The 26,277-nt window shown below is 36.9% G+C and overlaps 1 protein-coding gene across 5 annotated transcripts in view; it reads right to left on the reverse strand.

The window, feature by feature from the left end:
* The window catches only part of CBLB (Cbl proto-oncogene B), a 221,514-nt gene extending 202,445 nt beyond the window's left edge, over nt 1–19,069 (reverse strand). For 2 of the 5 annotated variants that reach the window (XM_036930770.2, XM_057502399.1), the window contains exons 1-3: nt 18,911–19,069; nt 17,389–17,563; nt 4,827–5,077 (exon numbers count right to left, since the gene is read on the reverse strand). In XM_036930770.2, the coding sequence (XP_036786665.2) occupies nt 4,827–5,077; nt 17,389–17,556 (419 nt within the window). In that variant the 5' untranslated portion in view covers nt 17,557–17,563; nt 18,911–19,069. Of the gene's footprint in view, nt 1–4,826; nt 5,078–17,388; nt 17,564–18,301; nt 18,437–18,910 lie in introns of those variants that run through there. The other 3 variants (XM_036930766.2, XM_057502408.1, XM_057502405.1) reach the window with 3 other exon arrangements.
* Nucleotides 19,070–26,277: the final 7,208 nt, after the last annotated feature.

Consider the following 26,277-nt stretch of genomic DNA (forward strand, 5'->3'; position numbering starts at 1 on the left):
ATAAATTTTAGGATGTTAGATTGTATTTAAAAAGCACATAAACCATAATCCCTCTCATGCATCATTAAACAGATATTTCATAAAGTAAGTGGGATGCATTACCGTACAAATAACTTACAAAAGACATGACTTCCCTAAGAGTAAGGAGTTCAAGTGATCATCGTAGTAACAAAAACAGTATTTTTACTAGAAAATACTACTGGATTTTAAAAATTATTCAACGGACTAATATAGCAACAGTAGCATCCAGGCTAAAACAAACTACATCTTCATTTTCTATTGTTGAAATGTCTGAGCCGAAAATACTGTGAAAATAATTTAAAATATCCACAAAATAACTTAAAGACTGAAAAAAATAGGCTGGAGTCAGGAAACCAACCAAGGTTTCAAAGAACAGTTGGAGCAGAAATGGTGTCAGACCATGAGATTCCTGCCCTCGGTTCTTTCCTCGTTTCCTTCTCACGCTGTGCAGAGCTGCCTACAAGGAATGCAGAGCTCAGTGTGGCATGATAAGCAAGGCCGTTAACCTGTGAGGTCATGTCATAATTAAAATGATTATAGAAAGCCCAAATTGTGCATACATCTCTTCATGTGGTTAAACTGAAAACCCAAGAACTTCAAAACTGCATCCGTGACCACGTAATCAACATGCATTTGTGTTTATACAAATCCAAATTTAAATTAATACCACATTATTCTTTGGCCAAAGCGACGCTGTCCTACAGCGTCAGGAGGAAAGCAGGTAGGTTGGTTCGCAGCTTTGTGTTCTGTTGTTACTATTATTGTAGCTGATGTTTTTGATTTAACTATGTACTTTTAATATCTCGGTTCCAAAATGTTCGTGGCACATTAATTCATAAATTACAACCTAGCCACAAACAGCAAGCATAGTGACCTGTAATCCTTTCCGGGGAAAGGCACTTTATTAATGTAGCAGGTTATGTATTTTCTTTGTTCAGCCAAAGGTCAATGGAGAAAAAGATTTTTGCCTGATACTCCTGAAGGACTTTTAAATAAAGGCTAGCATCTTCAGGTCTAATTTTCCTATGTTGAAATACTTTTTAAAAAAAATCTTAATTGGAATGAACATTACTATACAAGCTAAGCAAACTGTAATTTGTTTTCTGTAATACATGTGCATTAGGAACCATCTAGGGGCTCTGGAATGACATTAATAACAAGATATCTATGTATCATTACTCGCTGGCATGAATTTTTAAAAAGCCTTTATTTCCTTCACAGATAGATTGTTGAACGCAGAGCTATTTTCCACCTCAGCTGACTTTTGGTTTTGTTTCAGTGGTTGTAAACCAGAGTGTGGGAGGGAAAATGGGTTGTAGCTCTTGGTTCACTGAAGCAGTTCTGAAGTTTGGAAAATCTGAACACCATAGAACACCATCACCCCTAGGTGTTCTAAAAAACAATATCCAACATCAGGCCTTGCAGAGCAGAGGATTAACATGACTTTTTATATGAAAGAGTAAATCTGACTATTAAAAGGCTCAATTGATGAAACTGCCAGTCAAATCACTGCAGAAAGGCACCTCCTGTCAATTTTGCATTTGTCAGCTATAATGACCTTCACACCCATTTTGACCTTTGCAACTAGAATTTTAAGCAATGTGATTTAAAGTTTCTCCTCTTCTCTGTGCTGGAACTATAAATTCTTCCTTCTCTACATGATCCCTAACCCCCACTCCACAAATACACATGGAAAACTTTATGCCAGATATCACTGAATTACTGAATTACTGTTCCCAGAAACACCAGCTCAGAATGGAATAGACACTCAGCTGAAGAAGCACCACCTCAATGTGAGGTTTAATTTTTTTGTAGGGGAAAAAGAAAAAAAAAAATCCCTTGGGAAAAGTGTTAGTACAGAAGGAGGAGGTTTACTGTAAAAATCAACAGGCCATGGAGCATGCCTCAACCAGAAATCATTATTCTACCCACTCTCAAAGTAAGAGGCTTGCATTATGCCCATAATATATATTTCAGTAGCAAATAAATTTATCTAGCTGTAATTCTTACCTCTTGCCTTCTACATGAGACATACATTGTGTGCCATTTGCTTCATTTATTTCTTATATTTATCATATTTATTGTGAAATTGCTTTAAAAATTCAGGCACTCATAGTACCAATTAATTAAAACAGACCTAGCTCAAAACTGATACCTAAATTTTTTCCCATTTGTCCTTACATTTAAAACAAATCCACAAGAAGTTTATTTCTGACACAAGAGGAACATCAAAATAAACATTTGACTCATGTACACACTCAGCATAATTTTCTTCAATGAAGTACATAATCACTCAGGGCAGTGCTAGTTTACTTCTTCTACCATTACTGTCCCCTGTATTCTTACCTTAGTAATACTAATGTCCCCATCACAGTATTCACAGAATCAAACATTGCTCAGAGAATTTATAATATTCCCAATAGTGTGTCATACATGTTAGAAAAGAGTCATTCTACTAAACAGAATACTCTTCTGACTAACAACCATGAGAGCATTCTAAGAAGTTTCTTTTATAGTCTGTAGAGCAAATGTCCCAGCGCTCCAGTACAATGGCACATTTTAGCCTCACTCTGTATTTTGGAATCCTAAGGGAACCTAGAAGTGAACGTATAAAAATATATTACTACCAAAAAACAAAATCAAAACTTTATATCCTTGTTATGGTGTACCAAGAACCATACACTATTATGAATTATGATCAAACATGTATCCAATCCAAGTTCTGCATAAACACAGCTCGTCACAGGACACTACCAGAAAATGGAACATGGCTGACAGTAAACCTCAGTGAGGTATACACCATGCCAACACAGGAACTAATAAACTTTGTCTTAGGGTTGAACTTAGGAGAGTGTGACAAAATTTACTTGGACACTTAAAACAGAATTTACAGAATTGCCTCAAAGTGCTCAGTCAACATTATGAAATCTACCATCATTTGTGGAATCTACACACAACCAGCCAAAATTTAGAGAGATTTCCCCATGATATTCTCCTACATAAAAAGCCAAAAATATCAAAACATACAAATGAAATAATAATTACAAGACATCTCCTCAGTTAGAAAATGTTTCCAGTTTCTAAAAAAAGATGTAAAACTGGTGTACAAGTTTACCGCATCATATATTACTGTATCTCATTAAAATACTGTATCCACTCAAATTTCTAGACCTTGAAGCTATACACTTTCTCACTGTCCTGATACTCTAAAAAAAAGTAAAATTTAATGGATTACTTTGCTGGAACAGAAAGAACTTCTGGGCTAATAAATTTGAATAAGTAAAAAGATATTTATAAAACTACTTTTACTAAACCAATGGTAGAACTACAAAGTGAAAACATAAATAGGTGGTTTTCAACATCAAATAGCTAGCTTCCCATAACCTTGGCCATTCTTGAAAGATGCATTAAGAAGAAACAATCACTATGACATTTCTCTACCTTACTTCTGGGTACCCTTTGGCCATTCAAACTCTCTTTAGCAGTCCCAAGTCTTAGAGCTTTAAAATGAAAAGGCAACTGGAAGATTCACTCCCCTTAGGATGTGTAAACTATGGTCCAAGAATATTGAATGACGAGCTCACAGTTATAACTGGTTAGACTACTGCCATTATGTTAGGAGTCATTGCTGATTTAGAGAGCAAATTACAAATAAGTAAACACTCATGCCACTTTACATCTGGCAGAGGGTTTTTTAAAGTTTCAATCTGATGGTTTTACTCTGGGTATTTGGCCAGTATTCACAGACAACTTCAGAGTCTACATACCTGGATAACTGCATTTTCTATTATAATGACCCTATTTAACTAAATAGGGTTAGTTTTTCTGACCTGAAAGAACATTATAGCTTTCTTAGAGGTTTCCTACCATGCAAGGAAACTAAAATGCAGAAAGGTTAAGTATTTTAAACCAAAATTCAACTTAACTATGTTAAAACATTATCTATTTTCATTAATATTTGTTTTCCAATTTGGAAATTTATACTACTACCAGTGAATATTCTAGAGATATTTAAAATATCTCAGAAATAGAAAACTAATTTTCTTTATTTGGTTTAAAACAGATCATGAAATTTAACACTGTAATGAAACAACAAATTTTGATGAGGAGTCTTTAAGTCAAGAATCCTGGCTATAAAATAAGGACTTAGTCGATGTCACTTCAGTTTTTTCCACTGCAAGTTCAGTTTCTCACTTACTAGTCAAACTCTGGAAATTTAGCTACATTTCCCACCCACACATACCACAAGCAATATCCAATCAAGACTGTGTCTTAAAGACATTTTCTCCAGTACTAAATGCTGAAGGATGTGGAGCAATAGGAATACTCATTCATTGCTGTGGAAATGCAAAACAGAACAGCCACTTATGAAAACAGTCCTGGAGTTTCTTACCAAGCTAAACACAGGCTTACCATCAAATCTAGCAATCATGCTTCAAGGTAGTTTACTCAAATAAGTTGAAAGTTTATGCCTGCACAAAAACCTGGATACAGATATCTATGGCAGCTTTATTCAGCGCTGCCAAATATTGAAAGCAACCAAGCTGTCCTTCAACAGGTGGATGGATAAACTGTGGTACATGTAATGGAGCGTTATTCACTGCTAAAAAGAAGTGAGCTATCAGTCTACAAAAGGACAAGGGGAATGTAGATACATATCCTTAAGTGAAAGAAGCCAGTTCTGAAAAAAGTTACATATTATCTGATTTCAACTATATGACATACTGAAGAAGGCAGAACTACAGAGATAGTAATGAGTAGTTTGATGTTAACATTAAGAAAAGTAAAATCTGAAATATTCTTACCTGTCCTGTGATTGTTCTTCATACATCCTCTCCTTGCCTTCTTTAAAGAGTCTTATTGCTCGTTTTGACTTCTTCATTAGACTATCAATGTAGATTTTAAAATATTCATTCTCACTGAGTTGGGCAAGTTTCTGGTTGTCATCATATTTACTCAGTATAAGTCGCAAATGCTGATATGTATCAGGTAAAATGTCAAGTATATATGGAGGGCTATTTTTCAATTGAAGTTTGGGATTTTGGCACAGTCTGACCTAAAAACAAAGAAAAAAAAGACATTTTCATATGAACCTCAGCAATTTCTTTCACAGAAAAATGAGAAATTTATGGAACTATGTACTGTTTATTTTTCATAACATGATTTTTATCTTAAAATTACTGTCTAATCTACAAAGAATTGGCAAATATTTGCATCTGTCTTAATACGATTAAATCCTATTTTCTTCTCCTCCCATTCAGTTTTTCCTATGTCATACCTTTACTTTCAATCACTGTAATTTTCATTCTCTTTCCTACAATGTCCTACTGTTCATGGCTTAGTAGAACTCCAATGTGCTAATTATTATATCCCACTAATGGTCTCTTTTTAAAATTAAAATGAGGATATGAGCCTCTTCTGGCAATCAGTGTCTCATATTTAGATATTATTTTACTACACTGAATTCCCAGCTAAAGCTCTTTCACAGGTTTTAATTAAGGCTTTAGTGTATTGTTCCTGAATCCTATGGAGAATAAAACAAAACAGTCAACTGTAATAACTGAGTTACTAAGTACTAAATGGGTGTCAGGTCAGAATGAGTCTTTTCCACCACCCCATACTACCTCTCTTGCCTGTAAACATGTGTTTCATAACGGTCCAGTCATTCTATCAGGTGCCACCCAACCACTGGGGCGTTCAGAGCTGCCTGCAGAACTGAAAACATCTTCTGCTGGCAAGAAAAGGGAGTAATTCAATGACTGTATTCCATTCTACTTATTCATGTGACTTAGTCAAAAGTAAGTTAACCCATCTCGCTCTTACCCCTGGAACCAGGTCATAAGGAACCATTTGATTAAATAAAGTTTTAATGAAGTCATGGGAAATTAACTAAAGAGCATACACAGGTGTCACACTCTTCTAAAAGGCAAAACATACACATGACAGACTTACTGAGAAGCTAGTGAGCACAAGCTTGAGGGTCCCTCAGATACTTGGCCCTCTTCTAAGGCCTTCGGCATATGTCTTTTTGGAAAATTTTCAAGAGAAAGGTATTTTAAACAAGTTAGTTGAGACTTCTGTTTCTAGTATGCCTTACCTTCCATCACATTTAACCTCCTGTTGGGTAGCACCAGAGCCATGAGCATTTTTGGAATGTGGCTAATGGGAATCTGAGTTAGAGATACATTTAGTTTGGCATACACATGAAGTGCACAGTCACTTCTGAACCTAGTTAAATTATTGTCAGCCACTGTGATAAGAGAATGGCCTCAAGAATATTCCAAGGGCCCAAGGTGCTGATGACTCCAGCACAGGGGCAAGAAGGTCCAGTTCAAATCTGGTGATTTGAACATGTCCAATGGTACCCATGACCAGAAGCATAAGTGGGAAATAGAAGAGAATCAAAGTATAAAATATATAGAGTTGAGATTATTTATCTGATGTTTGTAGATTAATCAATTGTTTAAAATTTATAACTTGCTGTGACTTTATCATTCTAAAAAAATTCACTTTCATATACTCACGCTCAATTTTGTATTTGCATTTTTGTACTATTTTTCTTTAAAAACCCCTCTAAATTTCAAGTTCTACAAATCATGTATCCACTCCTGGGTACTCATAAAAGTGCCTGTGCCAAATAACCAAAAAGAGTTGAACAATAATAATTTCAATAACCACAAACACAATAAATCAAGGAAACAAAAAAAGTACTTTTAAGCTTACTATCTTAATTGCTTTCTTTAAGAAATAACCATATTGTATATTTTGTGTGTGGGGAGAAAAGTCTGATTAAAACTATCAAGCATCAGCCCCTAATTTAAGACAACCATTTCTTACATTAACTGAGGGCATTATCCTATCTTCCTCCTCTTCATATACAGTATCTAAAACATAATTGTCTAGTTTATAGTACAGAACTAAAAAATGGAAGTATAGCTGGCTTGGTTGATTTTAGAATACTTTATGTATTTTTTTACACATAAATAATTCCTTATTACATAAATAATTCCATATTACTTTCTTATTTTATGATTGAACTGTATTAGTTCAAATCACTAACACAAAGGTGTAAGCATAGTTTAAATGTAAGATTATTTTGTTCTCCTAAAGAAATTTTCAGAAAGGTAAGATAGCATCTAACTTATTAAATAGTGCCAAATCTTTACAGAAGTATAGCTGAAAGGGCTGATAAGGCTTTTTTACCCTCTTTTTATTTTTGTGGCACTTTGATATAAACAGAGAAGCTCATTCTGCCCTAAAGACTGAGGAAGTTCCAAATATGTCAATGAGTTAACAAATCCTGGTTGCCAGAAAATAGTTTTTCAAGTTTTAAAACTAAAAGATAGTATCACAAATGCTCACAAATTTCAAGAATATTCTCACCAACATCCTACAGCAGGCACAGTTTAATTTCTGCAACATAAAACTTGGTACAACATATCAACTATTGGTAAATTATTAACTTGTAGTTAGGGGACTAGGCAGTTTTAAATTCACTTCCTCCACTGGTGAACATTTTGACAGATAAATAAAGGATTTCTCTCAGGTGTTTTTTTCAGACATTTCATTTAACTGTTATTTAATAGATTTTTTTAGAGTGTTACAAATTTTTAACTTACTTTTCTCCACATGACCTTTTTCTCATCTGATTTAAATTGTAATTCTACCTGGTAATTTATTGCTTTATTCGGTAAAACTGTTTAAATAACTACTATATGCCTGGTACTCAGCTCAGTGCCAGGAAATTATAGATGACTAGAACATACCTCCTGCCTCAAGGAGTCTGGCAGAAGAGACCTAGTTCTCTATAATTAACTTAGGAGCAATGTAATTCTTGCTCTAAGGGATCTTAGTAAAGATCCTGTCCCATCCATTCATTTTCAGATAAAGAAACTAAGAACTACAAAGATTAAGGAACTATTAAAAAATCATTAATCCTACACAAGAGCCTGCATCTTCTGAATCTCAGGCTGATCTTCCTTCTAACTATATCACAATTTAATTAGAATTAGGCATATAATTAATGATCCCTGGCTAAATTCATTTCCATTTTTATTTTATTTCATTTGCAAATTTACATGAACTTCAAGACCCATTTGTTAATTCTACAAACGTTTATGTGTCAGGCATTGTTTCAGACCCTAGGGAATACAGAATGGAATAAATCATAGACCTGTCCTCGAGGAGTTTCTAGTGAAAAGACTGGTGGCTTAAAAAAGAATTACAGGGGACTCAGTGCTATAGTGGAAGACAGTACAAAGTGCTAAAGGAGAAAAGCAGCAGCTCACTCTCATCTTGACATGGGATCATCAGGAAAGGCATACCTCAATTTGCAAAAGGAATATTCCAGGCAAAGGTGTATGCAAAGGCTTGCGAGGCACCAAAAAGCAGGGTTTGTTAAGAGATGAGTCACTGAAGTCAACAAGGTCATTCTAAAAGGTAGGAGCATTGGAAGCTTGTGGGTGAGTGATACACTCACCCACAAAGTAGATTTGAAATAGACTAGAGTTAGTTCATCAAGGCCCTTGTGGACCACACAGTTTTCTAAATTTGCACGTGGGAATGTGTAACCTACAGTACTGAACTATGATAGGCTGCTGAGTATGCAGTCCATCAGCTGGATTAGTATTAAACTCCTGTGATTTATGACAGCTCCTGCCCAAAATGAATAACCCTACACCAGAAGTGACTTTGAAGCAGGTCAAATTCAATTCAATTCAATAAATATTTATTGAGTGCTTGCTATGTGCAAAGAACTGCGAAAGCCAGGGAAACAAAAATTGCTTTTCTAAAAACAGTACATTAAGGAGAAAAATCAAGCTCACCACAAAGGTTCAAGATTAAATTCAAACAACTTAGACCTCTTCTACAAATATCTAAATCACTCCCTAGAATGAAAATGGGTCCCCAAACAGAAGAGCTTTCAAAAAGAATAACCCTGCAGCCACATTATACAATGATGAACTTTTTAGGGCTCAGACTAGTACATAAAAGGATTGGTTTATTAGCAATGTTACTCTTTGCTTTTGAACTAAAAGACAAAACATTTGGTATTGGATATATTAGGATATAAATTCCATCATAGTTATTGACTCAAAGGATTTTAGAGCTAAGAGGACCTTGCTGAACTAACTCTTGGAGATCTCCAAAACTAACTCCTCCTTTCGGCACAATGATGTTGAACACAGCAGGGTGACCTAGCTGTGTTTACTGCTCAGACCCTGATGCCCGCATGTAAGAGTCAGACGCTCACTCCTGAACAACTGCCTGCTGTATTTGTTTAAATATTTTTAAGGATTTTTAAGCAGACCTCTCTGTATATGTCTGCACTGTTTCACCTACATAAAAACATATATCTATTCATACCACATATGTATTTCAAAAATGTAATGAATATGAATTCACACACATAATACATGAATATGTATTCACATACATAAAATATATATTCAACTATATCAAAGCACAGGCACAAATATAAACACAGGATTTACTAGTGCTCTAAGAATTCTCAAAGCCATTAATTATTCTTTGAACACTCTTGCATTTAAGAGTTTCCTCACTGTGCTTTAATTAAAATTTCCAGCCCAAAGGTAACAAAGAGATGTTAGGCCAGTTAACATATTTTTCAAACACAAGGTTTCAACCAGTCCCCAAAACACATCAAAGAAATTCTACTGAAACAAATGGAAGCTTCAACAGTAAGGAAACGTGTCTACATGAAAGCAGAAGTTCATTATAAAATACACCTCACTTCATGGAGCATTCAGTTTTATTCAATCAAGTAATGTACCCATGAAATGAAATAGCCCATTTTTTAAAGACAGTATGGAAAAGCTGGAATAATCCCTTGTCTGTGCTCCTCACGTAAATGTCACAAGAGGATTCCTGATTGCAATTACATGAAAGTATGTCGTTTTGATAAAAACCATCTATGGGTTCCTTGGGTTCTTTCCATTTTAACTCAGCAAATCATCAGTAAGTACATAATAGTATAAAAATGTACACAGTAAAAAATGTAAAAAGTATAAAAATAATACAAAACTCTACATCAAATATTAATTGGGCAAAAGAAGAAGGTTAGCATATAAAATTGGTTCTGAGTCTACCATATTAATTAGAGTGGGATTTGGGAAAAATGACCAATTCCTTTATGGTTTTCAATGAACGTTACTGTAGAAATTATTGTACAATTACCATTAAATAACTGACAGATTGCAATTAAATTATCAAATTGTGTATTCATTTGTTATCTACCTTTCTTCCACATAAGAATGGAACTTCCTTAAATGTGGCGACTCACATTTAATAGCTATCTTACTGTTTTGTCTACACCACCTAATGTAGAGTCTTGCAAACAGTAAATGTGCAATAATTATTTGATCAGGGGTAAGAGAAATAGAAAGAAGAAAGGAACAAAATAAGGAAGAACTCTGCAGAAGAGGTAAGGCAATATTTAAATAGGATATCCATATCTATATTGAGTAAATCTGTCTAAAAATGAGTACAGAATTTGCAGAAGAGTTTGATCTTTAGGGGGTAAAGATCCTTTTGAATTATTTCACATGGAAAGAAGAATCAAATTATTCCTTGGCACAATGTGCCTGAATCTTCATACTATGAAGGCAGGCATTAGAACCAATCAAATCTAGGATCTGGTTCTTCTATTTGCTATCTTACACAACTTTGGGCCAGTTTCTACTCTTCTGGAAACCTCTTTAGATGTTGTAATTTTTAGAAGAAGAAATGTAAAGTACTCTACACGGTTACCTAGCATGTAGTTGGCACTCACTATTTCTCAGTATTTCTTCTCCTTCCATATTTCATATTATATATCATAACATGGAAAAATCCCTTTGGGTATTGCAAAGGTATGAGAATTAGACCAAGGGCACTGACCACTTTGGTGGGAATCACTGAGTTCTTTTAGCTCCTAAAGCTCCTTAAATAGTGTAGAATATTTTGTGTAGGAAAACAGCAAATAAGGCTCATAACCCCAGGTCAGTATTTCTGATAGGGAATGAGCTACTGTGGAATCTTTTATGGGTAGAACATTCAATTTAATAATTGTTTTTGTTACTGCTATTGGAATACAGTGTAAGTGTATAACAATTATGTAAGTATTAATATGCTAAAGAGCTAAAAATTTAGCCAGATATTCATAAAATGCTTCTTTCATTACTAGGAAAAAATCAGCAACTTACAAATACGTTTGGAAAAAAAGCCTTTAATATATGCCCAGGGAAAGTAGATAAAAATAGCATCGAGGCATTTTTTAAGTCATAGTTTGTTTCTAAAATGATCCTAATATACAGGATGGAAACTAATTTCCATTTCAATTTTTTACTTATTTACCCATTTAACTGCTAGAAAACTGGATAAAATAAGTATTACTTATTCTATAATATACAATTATATTAAAATATGGTTTAAACATTACAAATGTTATGCCTTAAGTCAATTCCTGACAAACCAACATAAAATTTACACATTCCCTCAAAACTTCTCTGTATATTTCCTTGTCTATGTGGAAGTTCGTTATCTACCAAGGTTTACTTTTCTACTTCTTCTTAGCCTTTTCCTCCCACACTGTAATTTGGGATGCTACCTTATCAATGGTTTCTTCTTCCCATACATCTTAAATCATTCCCTACCTACATCCTTTCCCCCCAATCTATGAACCACTCCAAAAGCTGCCACACACAAATTTACACTCTGCTCAAATCCTGAAGCTATCTGCCAGAACTTTCTTGCTTTTCACTAGTTATAGCACCTCTAGAGCAATTTTTAAATAATCCACACACTCTTTTTAATCCAGCCCCCATCACATAAGTGAAATTACTCTGGGAAGTCAACAATGGTCCCTTACTCATGGAACTGAATGACTTCTCACATTTTCATCCTGCTTGGTTTTCTCCACTTGAACTTGGAATTGGTTTTCTCAGAATTTGAAATTATCTCCCTGTTGAAAAGCTGTCTCTACTCAGGAAATCAATATATGCTAGTTCTTTTCCTATCTCTCTCACCACTTTTCTTTGCAGGATTCTCTTTACTTCATAGCCATCTAATTATAAATGCAACCCAACACACAGCCAAAAATTCCAATCTCTAACTTTTGACTCTCACCTACTTTGCCTTGCAAATCTCTTGCTGTTCTGTCACTTGAAATGCTACCTCTATGGGTATATCCACCAAACATATGTCTCTAGTTTCAACTTCTCTCTTGAACTGCACATTCAATTTTCTGCCTTCAAAACGGATTTCACTCTGGCATTTCAAGCCCAACATGGCTAAAAACAAACTTACCATGCACCAACTCCCAAGCTTCCTCTTTTTCTTCCTATTTTCCTTATCTCATTAAAGGCATCACCGCCTTCAGAGTCAACTAAGCTGAAAACCTCAAGAGTCACTTTCACTCCTCTGCTCTTTCGTTCTCTCTCTCTGAAGGGTCACCAGACCTACAGACTTACCTCCAAAATGCCTCCCACGTTTGAACCAACACTTGCTATACCTGCTGTCAATTCTCTAGCTCAAGCCTCCATTATTTCTTCCCCCACCTGTTTTAATTCCTCTTGATCATTTTTCCTGCTTTTAAGTTTCTTTTCTCTTAAACCATTGCTTGTACTGTCAAGAGAGTAATGTATCACAGCACAGCTTTGAAATTTTCCCACTCTGCTCAAAGATTTTAACAGTTCTTTGTCTACCAAGTAAATAAAGTCCAAATTCTTTGACAGAGAAGTCAAAGCTTCTCGATCTTCTCAAACTTACCATGTCTCACTCAACAATCTCCCTCGACCTATCCTTCCTTCAGCCTGCTGTATCCTCTACCTCACTGAAATCCAACAAAACACCTTCTCAAGTACAGCTGGGTAGTCTCTGCTGAGCTGCATTCGACACCACCTTTCCACCCCTGGCATGCAACACTCACCCCAAGTGCATACTCTGTCACAGCCCTGTATTTATACCACATTTACAGCACTCGCTACATTCTACAGGATAGCATGGTTATTTAGAAATTTCTATTTTTCCATTGTTGGGACATGGCAAATGAATGATGAAATCAAAAGATGGCATGTAAAGCAACTTTAAAAGAAGAGAAGTTGATTTAAAATCTGAATGGTAACAATTTCATAAGAGCTAAAAGATTACTAACTCATTAAGGCTTCTGTTAAACATATGCCCTCTTTCACAAGAATGAACCAACATAACTTTTGGTAGGATTCCTTTAAATCTTTTACTTTATTATAAGCTTTTCCTAGAAGTGGCAAGTGGAAAATGTGGGATCATTTCAGTTATCCAAGTATAAATTCAAAAACTAACTCAGCGCTAAACAAAACTGTACAGACACTGACTATGTCACCACCTGTCCCGGTGTGCCAGTGGTCCAGGATCCTGCTGACACGGAATGACCTCTCTACAGGGAAGGGAATGCGTGAAGGGTGTTCCCTAGTCTGAGGGCCCATGGAAAGTGATGTTCTCCAACACAAACACAAACAATGGGCATCCAAGACCTAACTTTTACTCCACCATTAATATTTTCTACCAGAGGTATGAGGAATTTGTCTTAGAAAAGAATACCTACTCTTCATTTTTTTTGTAATAGCTGTAATTAATCCAAACACCTTTGACAGACAAACTTTAAAAATATATTATGGTCACAGTGAAATTATAGAGAATGAATTATGTTCAAGCTTGACAAAAGTACTAAATGTACTGAAGGTAAAAGGCAGGAAAAGGCTGTTTGGCATCATCACTTCTCAAATGCTTTTAAAACTCTTTCAGTAATGTAATTTCAAATAAATGACAAGGACAGCAAGACAAAAATGTCGGCAGGTACTCAACTTGCTTTGCTCCTTGGCATCAATTCATTACTTTATAATTTCCTAAACATCCATTTATGCTCAGTACATTTGTATCTATTAGACAGAAAATTATTTCTTCCATTTTCTATCACCTGGCTACGATGATGAAAACCACGCTCCAGAACCTCACATTAATAAATTACCATTCCTACCATACTGATTAGCAATCATTTCCTTCCCCTCACCTCAGCATTTCCAACAAGAGTACAATAATCTGTTCTTAGAGGCAGCGGCCAGCAGAACCCAGACAGACAACTGTCTGAACAGTAGCCAGAAAAACAAGGTGGAAGTTCTCTACTTTGCGCCCACCATACTCGGTATAGGTCTATATTACAGCCTTTCCATACTGCATGGCGATTATCCATTTACCTGCCAGGCTCTGGATAATCAGCTCTCTTGAGTTCTTTGACAGGTCAAGGGCAAGGGCAGAGTTCTATCTTATTGAGCTTTGCATCCCCAGTAATAAGCACTCAGTGGGAACATGGTAGGCCCTCAATAAATGTTAATTAAGTGCTTAAGAAACCCCAAGTTTGTAATAGTTTCAGGAGACACACCACATTGCAAGTGTGTTAAACCAAGATGTGTATTAATGAGCAATAGTTCTGTCACCATATCAAATAGGCATCCACTGACTTGAAGAGTTTGGGGTCAGGTATTGACATACACTTAGCTCTATGTAGAGCTAAGGCTAGAAATACATCTAAATGGGATGATCAGAGATATGCTACTAATCTTTGTCTCAATAAATATACTATGCTAACTGTGTGCCTCTGATATTTTATTAAGAAACACTTTACATCTTATAAGGAACACAACTGAGCAATTATTACTCTCAGTGACCTTTTCTAGAAAGTCTGACTTCTGAAAACATAACAGTTATTTGGAACTGGAATCTCAGTTGATGGTTTAAAATTCTAGAGGCCAGGCAAAGAACAAACTACACTTACTAGGTAATTTCCTCTACAGTCAGATACTGCTTCATATGCCCTGTAAAATAAGTTACTTTGTAGTAGCTGAGACATTCCAAAGAACATGAAGCTTTTCATATTTATACTCCTAAGATCTACCCTTGCTGAAGAGGTTAATAAAGAAAATATGCTAACTTAACACTTAACCCTGTCTTTTATTTACATAACAACCAGTTATTCTACTATTTTCTGTTACAAGCTCAACTCATGGTATTGCAGTCATTTTATAAAACATGTAATGTGTCAAGGGATTAACATTTGGACTAATAATAGAGTTACTGATGTAATCACCAGGACAATGTTGATATTATCAACCACTTCCTTCACCACTGACAAAGAAGAAAAGATAAAACATATGTGGGGGATGCTTCTGCATTGCACAATTATATAAAATATACTTCCAATTAGTAATTATCAATGCCTTTTTGTTTTTATTACTGTGTGATAGAGTAGCAATAAATATACTAAACTCTCTTATAATGATTTGATTCCCCTCCACAAAGCCCACATATACGCATTCATAATGTAGACTAATATGGAAAGCCATACAGCACCTTTGCTAACACTGGCACCCACATTCCACTAAGTAGAGACTTTAGATAATAGGTTTCCTTGTGAGTGAAGTTTCTCAATTGGAGAGGCTAAACGCAAACTCACAAAAGAGTTAATGAAATAAACAATGGCAGAAGCTTAACTATCAAATAGCCATCTATTTTACCATTCCTCATGGTGAAGTAATTAAAAGTGGATAAAACTTATGTTAACAATCAGTTACAGACCAAAATCATGCACACATTTTTTAATGTTTCAAAACAATGGGTTTATGTTAACTATAGCTGACCACTTCTGTATATAAATATTTCTCATTTGATACTCTAACATTCACTCACAGATGTACAAATTCTTACCACTCAAAGAAGGGGGCGGGAAATGAAGAGCAGCTCTTTGGTAGAATCTTACCCATTTGTTGCCTACTCATATAATGTATTAGAGAAAGACCTTGAATTCCTTCTTACACCCAACTGATGATTTGTACAATGAGAGTGACCTTAAATTGCATACTCTTCAGAAAAACAAAGACAGCTAGTATTGTGACTGCCAGATATATGCAATTTTTCCAACTGCATACTTCTCATTCTTAAGTATCCAATGCTAAAATCAAAACCTGACCTCAAGCAGCAAGTTGCAGTTTTCTGACACTATGACATCATTCTGTCTGGGGCACTTTAATATCACAATTTGAATAAACTGGCTGAAGCTTAAATAGGTCACACTGAAGCCCAAAACTAAGGATATTTATCTGGCAAAAATATTCTGGCTCTGCTTTTAGCAAGACCAACCATAGAAAGACAGGCCTATCATTCATCTAACCATCTGTACTCTCCAAAAGGATAAATGAAAATTAAGTAAATCTTATCACCTTCCTGTATTGATAATACCACTATCAGTGGCTTTTTGTGGCAAATATTTGCACACAGGTGCAAACCAAAGTAAAGTGACTGCTACCATATGACATTACAGGGGCATTAGCACATCCATGCCAATAAATATTTTTTAAAATCTCCATTTCTGCTGTTATAAAGTTACCAAGAGCATCAACTGAATTTATAATAAGCCTCAAATATCTATGAAATAAAAACATGAGGTGCTACAAATATTTAGCGATATACAGGGAACAGTGCTACTGCTTCAAAAGCAAGAATTATTAATTATGCACAGCAGCAAGCTATATGTTAATCATATTTATTTTATAATCCTACTTAGTCAGAAAGGACACAGACAGCTACAGTTTCTCAGTAGACCCCCCTATGAAATATTCCGGTAGTGTGGACTACTCTGGGTACTGACATCCAGCTTGATTTCTTCTTGTGAAATTGTAGTTCATCTGAAAGCAACATGCAGAAACCACAGAGGTTTCTGATACTCTCAGCCCCACCACCTCCATCATAAATTTTCCTTTCACAATAAACAATGTGCAATCGAAAACGTTTCCTGTTTCAAATGGAATAGATGAAAGAAACTGTAACTCTACCATTAACAACAAAACAAAGTTTCTTAATGAAGACGAATTCTCAAAGGTGAAAATGGAAACTCTCAACTACTGCTTCCTCACTCAAGGACTAATCTGGCTCCTTCCCCAGGAAATATCTTCATCATCACTGTAGTTGTCACAGTGGTCCATCACAGACTGTTTTTAAATTGTTTGCAACACAACCTCACATAAGACAAAATAAACACTTCTAAACTACTCTATGGTGGTGTACCAACAAAGAGCAGCCAACAGTGAAAACTTTGCATATCTGAGTCATATAGAGGAACTCTGAACCTTGAAGAGTAGGACAAAAGGTAAAAAACAAGTCTTTGCCCTGAATCCAACTTTTTCAAACAGACTGAGAGGATATAAGAAAAATAGTCAATCCAAATCAAAAGAACTGTTGTCATAACAAGAGCTTTATTGATTAATAGTATGAATAAAACTGGATGAAAAAAACCCAGGGTGAACAGTGCTATCTATGTTCAGGCACAATCAGACTCACCACTTTGTCCATCAGTTTCCAAGTTTTCTCCACAGTCCGGCGATCTGCTGCTGCTTGCTTAGGGGGGCCAACTGCATCTTGGATAGCATCAATAATGCCCAAAATTCGTCCTTTTCGGGGGTTTCCTCCTCGACCACCAGGATTTCTGCCATTCATAGAATTTGCCATCTGGGATCTTAGTTATTTGAAAGGCAGATTAAAAAAAAAAAAAGTTAGTCAGTCATGAAAATATTTACCCAACAAAAAGCTGAACAGGTTAACCCATTACATCCTCCTCCATCAGTAAGAACAAAATTTAGGGTCCCAGATGAAACTTTTCAACAGCATGTGAATTTGCATTCTCAATCTTTACACATAGCCAACAGGTTTAGGGGCAATGACCTCACATTTGCTTTTGAAACACTAAGAGTTAATGATGCATCCTTCTCACATTTCACGTAGCAAACGCTCGATTAATATCCAACTCATAACAAAACAAACCACTTACACAGGTTTCCTCCAACTAGATTAGAACACAATGTTCTCTCCCTCCTTGCCTTAATCCCATTCAAAATACTAGAATCGAAGCCCCAAGAACACATTTTACGAGTTCACTCAAGAACCGCACTTTCACTCTGGTAGATTTCACCAAGTTATATAAACGTAAAGATTATTCTACTCCAGCAGAAGGGACACGTCTGTTGTCAACAAAGGCTTAGGACTTGGATTTTCCCCACTAAAACCACCAAGTTACGGACACAAGAACACGGGCATATGAACACAGTTTTTTAAACCAACGCGGTGAGGATTATCCCCAAGTTAAAAGCCAAATAAACCAACAAATAACCCTTTTTAAAAGAGAGAGTGAGAAACTGACAGAAGTGGGCACAGAAGGGAAGAGTTCACTTCTTTGGCTCCTAGCCTCTCGCCTCACCCAAGGGGTGCGGGGTGGTGGTGGCGGTCCACGCTTTGTTCTGGGACAGCTGTGCCCCCTCCCGGCTCAGGCCCCTCCCCTGCCGCTCTCGGACCTCGGCTGGGGAGGGAGCTGGACAGAGAAGGACAAAGTATCCCCTCGCGCCTCCAGCGCCCGCAGCCCGGTCTGTCCCCGGCGCTCCGCTCCGTCCGGCTCCCGGGTGGAAGCGAGTCCCGGGTTGTCTGCAATACCAGCCGCCCGTCTCCCTTTCCTGCTCCTCCCCTGGCCCAGCTGGGGTTCCGGTCTTTAAATACCCCTCCTCAAACTGTGACGGCGGCGGCGACAGCAGCTGGGAGCCGGGGATGTCCCCTCTTCCTCCGTGACCCGCGCCTGGCTGCCCCAGGGGCCCCGGGCTGGAGTGAAGCGTTGAGCCTCCCCGGCGCCCCCTTCCCTCCCGGCCTCTGGGCGCCTCAGCCGACCCGAGACACGCGTGTGCGCGGGTCCGACTCCACGCACGAGCCCAGCATGCGGGTAGCCCGGGCAGGCAGTGTGTAATCGCCGAAAAGCACGCTCGCGAGGAAGAAGGAACCCGGAGCGCAGGCCACCGAGAAGGGGAAGCGCAGCAATTACCGTCAAGACCAATCCACACCCGCTCTGCCCTCCCGCCCGACTCTCCGAGAGGCCGCGGGACGCGGCAGCCGCACTGGCTGGAGGAGGAGACCACTCACTGGACACCCCACCCCTGGAGGATACACACAGGGAGACCCAGGAGCGGGGCGGGGTAGTGGGCGGGGTCACGCGCGGCTGGGCCAATCCTGTGCGCCCTTGCGCTGCCCGACAGCGGGTGTCACCAATGGGCGGGAGGCGCCCGTCCTCCTCACCCTACCCGCTCCACGTCTTCCTCAGTACACAATGGCCCCTAAGGAAAGCCCGATGGCCGTTCGTCCCAAATGGAAAGGGATTCGGAGGGAAAGAGGGGGATGAACTCCCCCAAGAACAAAAATTGAAAAGGGAAGGGAAATGGATACAAGGCACTAGGAAGCTGACCAATAAGGAGTGGGCGGGTGGGCGTGGGCGTTGGGAGACAGAGCCAAAGCCAACTGGGGATAAAAGGCGGGACTTCCTGCTTCGCTCACCTTCCTAGTCTTTGTTTCATAGCAACAGAGTAGTTAGTGGCTGAGAGGGTGTTGCTTCTCAACTCTGGGCGGGTCCCAAGCTGAAGAATTTCATCTCCTTAGGGCTGCCAAGCTCTTCTATCCAGGACAGCAGCCAAACAGGTCTAAGGCACTGCTTTTTGTTGGCTATCAAAAAAGAGCAGCAGTCACTCAGCTACTAAGACGAAGTATAAACCTCGCATAGAGTAGACGAGGGCTAACACCTGATTGCTAACCAAAACTTCCTAAATTTCTTAGAGTTTTCCTTTTACTGTTACAGAGGGATTGCAGATCAAACATCAGGCTGATAGAAAAGCAAATAGTTCACAAAGCTGGCCAAATATATTAAAATCATGCCAGGGCAGTGAAAGAACCAGACCATGGGAATTGCTAGTGTATGCACTGCATCTTTTAATTTAGTACAAGTTTCTACATAAATGACTGAAGAGGAAACAGCTTTTGTATTTTGCCGAGTCTTAAAAACAACCTTATTGTATCTACCCTTCTCTCCCAGCATTTGTAGTTCTCTTTGTGGCTCCATCTCTATTCCCTTAGAAAGGCCCACATCTGGCGAGTCTTAAGAATAAAAAAAGGTACTGTGCTGGGACCCTTCTTTCAACAAGATCCTTTCAACAAATGCCTTCTACTTCTTTCTTTAACTTCCATCCTACCACAGCTGTTACTAACAACTGCTCTGGATTGTCATGCTTTGGAATTTTATTTCCACTACAGTTGGTAGTGTTGAATACACTTTACACCTTGTGCTTTTCAGATGTTGTGACATTTTGTGTCTTTATTTAAAAAATTATTTCTATTCTTTCTCTAACCAGTTAACTTGAGAAAATGTTTCTAAATGGTTCTACTAACCACTTTCTAAATCAATTTAGTACTGTGATTATTACTGTCAAGGATCCTGAGTTGCTACAAACATACTTTACAGCCCTAAAATCAAACGGTTAAGATTTTCATTAGATTAAAACAGGCAAACATGCTCTTTGCAACTAGTCAGGTGAAAAGATGTCATTCAGGAAGTAATTTTGGTTTTTTGCCATTTCTGTGTCAATAACTAAAAAGTAGTTCCTTGTTTTCACACTGTTTACCTACAAAAGTGCTGGCCTCTCCATATCTCCCCCACCTATGCATATCTCCTTTACTCATAGTAACAGTAGCTACGTTTACTAACGGGAGGCTGTAAAAGGGGAAAACTTATTGGGTCACCTTTTAAGTAAATTCAAAAAGAATATCAACTCTGCATAGAGGTTTTTCAGAATGTCTGAAAACAGTGGCTTAAGGGAACATTTTAACTAAGTTCATTACTCATGTTCTTATGTGGATAAATGTGGAATAAATAAAATACATGTTATAGCATGTGGCATTCCTTTTATATTAGTTTGGCAACTGAGAGAGATGACTTAATGAGAAAATGACACTGCCTATGGTTTCAAGTACATTGCGTTGATACAAATTAGAAGTTTTGTGCAATACTGTAATACATATATGTGTATATACACACATACACATATAATATACACATATAATATCAAGAAGTTATGGTTTCATTCTCAACTAGCTATTCTGACAAACCCATCTAATGTTCAAGTTAAATTCCAGTGGAGCAGGGTTCCTATTTGGGCTCAAGTTGGAATTCAGTGTTTGGTTATGTCTGATGAACAGATTGGGCAGTAGCCCTCCCTGCAAACGATTAACATAAGTTGATGCACCTTGGAGAATAAAGAACTACTGGGATAAAGATTAATAAAAACCAATGGACACACAGAGATGGAGCATAATGAGGGACTGCATATTTAGATGCTATAAATAAGAGCACAAAGAAATGTTTTCATAGGAGACTGTGATCCTCAGAGCATAAGGAGTAGTACTTCAGCACAAGGGTTGGCTAGAGAAATACTGTCTTTATTTTGATGTAAAACAAGTCAATCTCCAACACAGTGCAGTTGAAACATGAAAGCAGCACCCTTTGGCAGTGTGGTGATTTATCACCTAGAAAGAACATGGATATAGCTTCTTTATAGGACAGCAGTGTTCTCCTGGAAGATCTTGACATGAGGCAAAAATGGTGAGACTCCTACCTAAGAGCCTCAAGCATCATAACAGCCAGTTAGTGAGTGATATGAGCAAACTGATCATAAGCACATGCAAGACCCTTCCCCCAGGACTCCCAGAAGAGACTGGGACACTTTGTGTCAAGGCAACTTAGGAATTTTGTAATGACAGCTATGTACTGACCCTTGTAATCTGAGCTTTAATATTTGACATTAATATTTATACTCACAGCCTGGTGCCATCTGAGAAAATGTATATTAAAACCCTGTCCTTAAACACAGGAAATATTTTTTTTAAAAAGAGGACAACTATTTGGGGCAATTGTTTAGACTTTTTCCATTGGTTTCAATTTTTCTTCATTTCTTTTTCTACTTTCTCCAAATTCACAGATTACCCATGTTATATTGGGCATGAGTTGACTAAATAACAAAGTCTTCCCATAATTTGTTTGACTCAGCTACTTAAAAAATGTTTGTTGAATGAATGAATTGACTATTTAAGGTATTACTTAGGAAATATAAGGCAGTTTCCTGTTTCTGTTCAATGGAGAATCCACTTTATTCACAATTCCAAATAAGATGTTACTTTTCCTACAGGGTGAATTCACAACACCCCTCCTAACACAAAAACTGAGAATGACACAACACAGAAAACTAATCTCCCAGAAAGAATGTATACACAAAATCACAGGCTAGAGAGAAATAAGAGCATTATTACCTAGTCAGTTATATCTGGATTTAACACATCACTCATAACAAGTCATTCCTGTTCAAAGGAATAGATTCTCATCCATCCTTAATAACACATACTAATGGCTGGTAGTGAGGGATGCTGATCTGTGGATTCATCAGTATAACCAGACTCTGAATACTAGTTTGGACTCAACTGGAATTGCTTAGCAAAAAAACTATAATAATGACTTAAACAAGATAAAACCTTATTTCCCTCACTTATAGAAAAAGTCTGAAAGTAGGAATTACAGGTAGAAATGGTGAGCCCATGATTTTCTCAGAACTCAAATTCCTACCTTTCTTTGGTATCTTCCCCTCACCTCACTTCTTACTCAGTCACCTTCTGTCCCAAGAAGGCTTCTGGGGCTCCACCTGTCACCACTGACTTTCAAGCTAAAAACTAAGAGTAAAAGTGGGAGGATATATATCAGACTTCCAGCTGAGTCAATTCCCTTTAAGCATTTTTCAGAAAACTCCCACAAATATTTCTCTTTAAAAGCTCAAAGCTAGAACTCAGTCTTATGGCCAAACTCAGCTACAAAAGTATCTGAAAGATAATGTGCTTTTTATTATGGGAAGCATATAACCTTCTAAAATTTCAAATTTTGTTTCTAGAGAGAAAGTGGTGAATAGATGTTTGGCAAGAAACTGAAAAATCCTGCCACAAAGACCTTGTTCTAAGAAACTTATGATGACTAAGTCAGTTCTTAAAGCCAAAAGTAGATATTCCAAAGCAGGTAATGAAAATTTGGAATACCCAGTTGAAATCCAGAACATACATATAATATACATATGTCATATAAATAGTATATATAAATACATATGTTATCAACTCCTTAGCAGAAACTAACTCTGCTTTACCAGACACATAATGTGCTTAAAGATTATTATATGTAAGTATATATAGTAAATTATATACAGTTCTCATTACAGGAATGGGCTAAATAATCCTGAACAATTCAATATCACAGGGTGCAGAATTGGCAAATTAAGTAAGCAGCAGTCTTAGTACATTTCTATCATAAAATGTATTATCAGGTTAAACAGTTAAATATCAGAAAAAATAACATCTTCAAAATTATTTCTTTGTGATTTTTCTTTCCCAGACAATTGATTTTCAGATCAATTCTTTTCCACACAGTCACTTATTTTGCAGTTATCCTTTGTAATAAAAAGGATGTATACCAAAGTATTAAATAGCCTCTTCAAAACTTGGAATAAACCTACCACTTTATCTCAGTTCTGTATTCCTTCATACTCCCATTGCATTCTTCATATTTCATGCTACATTTTCCATGTTCCCCTAACATGCCTTGATTCAGAAAAATGTAGATAATTTTCTTTTCTCTCAAGAGTTTGTATGAGGAATATAAAATTTGATAGAATTTGTCACAATCATTTCTTTATATTTCCTATGCATTTTGATTCATACCCCATTAATACACTGCATTTTTATTTTTCAATTAAACAAAATATAAATTCACAATTTCAGGGCTGAAGGGGACCTTGGTACTGATATCATTCAGTTTGGCAGATTTGGAAATTGACAATTTTATCTAGGGTGATTGGACCCTAAAAATTAAAATAAACCCAGTTCACAGTAGATTAATGTGTAGTATAAAAACTATAAATTGTGTGAAAAAACAAGAAGCTAAATTAAGACCAGATGAGTTCCAAAATGAATGTATAAATTAGAAACAAATTACCTACAGGATTAACACTAATAAAGTTTAATGCAGATTTAACATATTCTAAATCTACAGAAAGTCTTCTCTTTTGGTTTCTGACTTCCCCATTTTCAATGTACAAAAATTAAATCTCTGGATTGTTTCAAGACACAATACCTATTAGACATCCAACTTTATTTTATTAGTTATGACTTTTCACTGCTCATTCACTTGTTTATTCAACAAACCTTTTTTCAGCATTTAATGTATTCCAAAAATTATGCTAGACACCAGGGAATATAAAGATGATCAAGCACCGGTCATGGTTTCCAAAGAGAAAGCAGGCATATTAAGTGATCATTAGAAACCCAAATAGTAAAAGCAATAATTTATTTAGGCAGAGATCATTATGAGAAATTGAGGGAGGACACCTGTCCCAGCTTAGAAAATGTGATGACATATAAGCCAAGACATATAAGATAAATAGGACTACCTGTTAATCATAAAAAGGTCATTCTCATCAGAGAAGACTTCATGAGCAAGGGAATAAGAGAAAAAAAAAACTATGTATGCACAGGAAGTAAGCATGTACATTTTCTGGGAAGTAAAGAAAGATAAATAAAAGGTAAAAAGTGGCAAGGTGAGAAAATTAAAATAAGGTCTCAAGTGCCCAATTAAAGATTTTGCATTTGATCCTTTTTTGATGGAAAGCCACTGAAGTGTTTTAAGACAGGGGACAGTGCATAGGATTAGAAGAGCAAGGGAGATGGCATTGTAACATTTAGTTGGGAATGTTCACCCTGATGGTCATACTGGTAATCAATTGGAAAGGGACAAGACTGAGGGAAGGGTGGGCAGTTAGGACATGGGCAGCAAGTGATGATGAGGACCCAAAAGGGGCAGTGGTGATGGAGGTAAAAAACAAGTGACATATTTGAGAAAATGTTGCTTTTTATACATTTGTGTATTTTAACCACTACACTAATTTTGCATGTGCCCTTTCACACCAAGTGTAACAATAATCATATAGAAAAGTGGCCTTACAAGATGACATACAGAAACACAGGACACACATGGACAAATACACGCCTGACTATCTGCCATTTTAATCTCTTCATCTATGGGTAAAGGGTATATATTCACTAGTGGGATTCATTTCCATTAACTTGGTGCTGCATGTTGAAGAATCAGAAAGGCTATTAATTGAGCAGCAGCTCTGTTAAAGCATCATCTAAAAAAAAATCAACACTTCTAAGTCCAACACCAAAGCTCGTTTCTGTAAACTCTCACCATCTCTCAATAGAAATTTTGCCAGCATATGACATTTATAAGCTAGATTTCCAAAATTTGCAATCAGGGTTAGACCAGGATATGATGAGAGTCAACATATTACTTTCAATAGTTCCCCTACTTTGCACTCCTTTCTCACTTCGTGGTGTTGCCCCCCACACATTTGATGTGTGTATACATACATGCACATGTATGCTTTTATGTGGCCATCTGACCAAACCTGGATTACTTAACCAATCTCAAGTTACTAACTCTCAGCTGTCTGTACTCTTTAATGTCAGAGTTTATGCACATTGTACATATTGTTCTCAGATTGTGCTCAATATTTTCAGGCAAGTTCCTGTTCTCTCTCTCTCTGCCCTTATCTCTTTCATGTCTCTCCTAACCTCCAGTTGCCTGGTTGAAAAATTACAACAAATTTTCTCACATGGTTGTTACATAAGTTCAACATGTTAATCTTTTTACAAATACTTACATTTTGTTCCAGGATAATGGTCTTCATTGGGAAGTGCTTTGTGAAGTATTGGGCTTAGGTAGGATTGATGACTTCGGTTATTTGTACCCAAAGTCAAAACATCAAATACTTCCCCAGAAGGAAGTCACTTGGTCCACTTACATACATTCTTCATTTTTTCCCAGCCACATCTTGTTTTTGTTTTGTGTGTTGACTAGAAAAAAGTATCTATTTACAATATTAAAAGAAATCTGGAAAGCTTCATGTTGCTATTTAATCTTTGGTATTAATGGAAAAACAGATGTACCTTTTAAACATAATTTCATGACCAGCAAGCAAGGATGAGAAATATGTGCAGCTTATGTCCTCTATAGTAATGGAAAGGAATAGTCACATGAATAATACTTACCTATGAAATATAGATCACAGTGTTTCTTGCCAGCTAGAGTTGCATCCAAATATGAAGAAAAATGAATTTTAAAATAAAAGGTGACATTTTGGAAGGCATCCTCTAGGAAAGGACTGAGGTGATGAATACAATTGCTTTCCTATTCTTTTTGCCCCCTGCCTGCTCGGTAAATGACCCCTTTTCAGTTTTCCATCTTACTCTTACAAGTCAGCAGAAGATTTCTGAGAA

This window comes from Manis pentadactyla, chromosome 1 (assembly GCF_030020395.1).
Source record: "Manis pentadactyla isolate mManPen7 chromosome 1, mManPen7.hap1, whole genome shotgun sequence".
Taxonomy (NCBI): Eukaryota; Metazoa; Chordata; class Mammalia; order Pholidota; family Manidae; genus Manis; species Manis pentadactyla.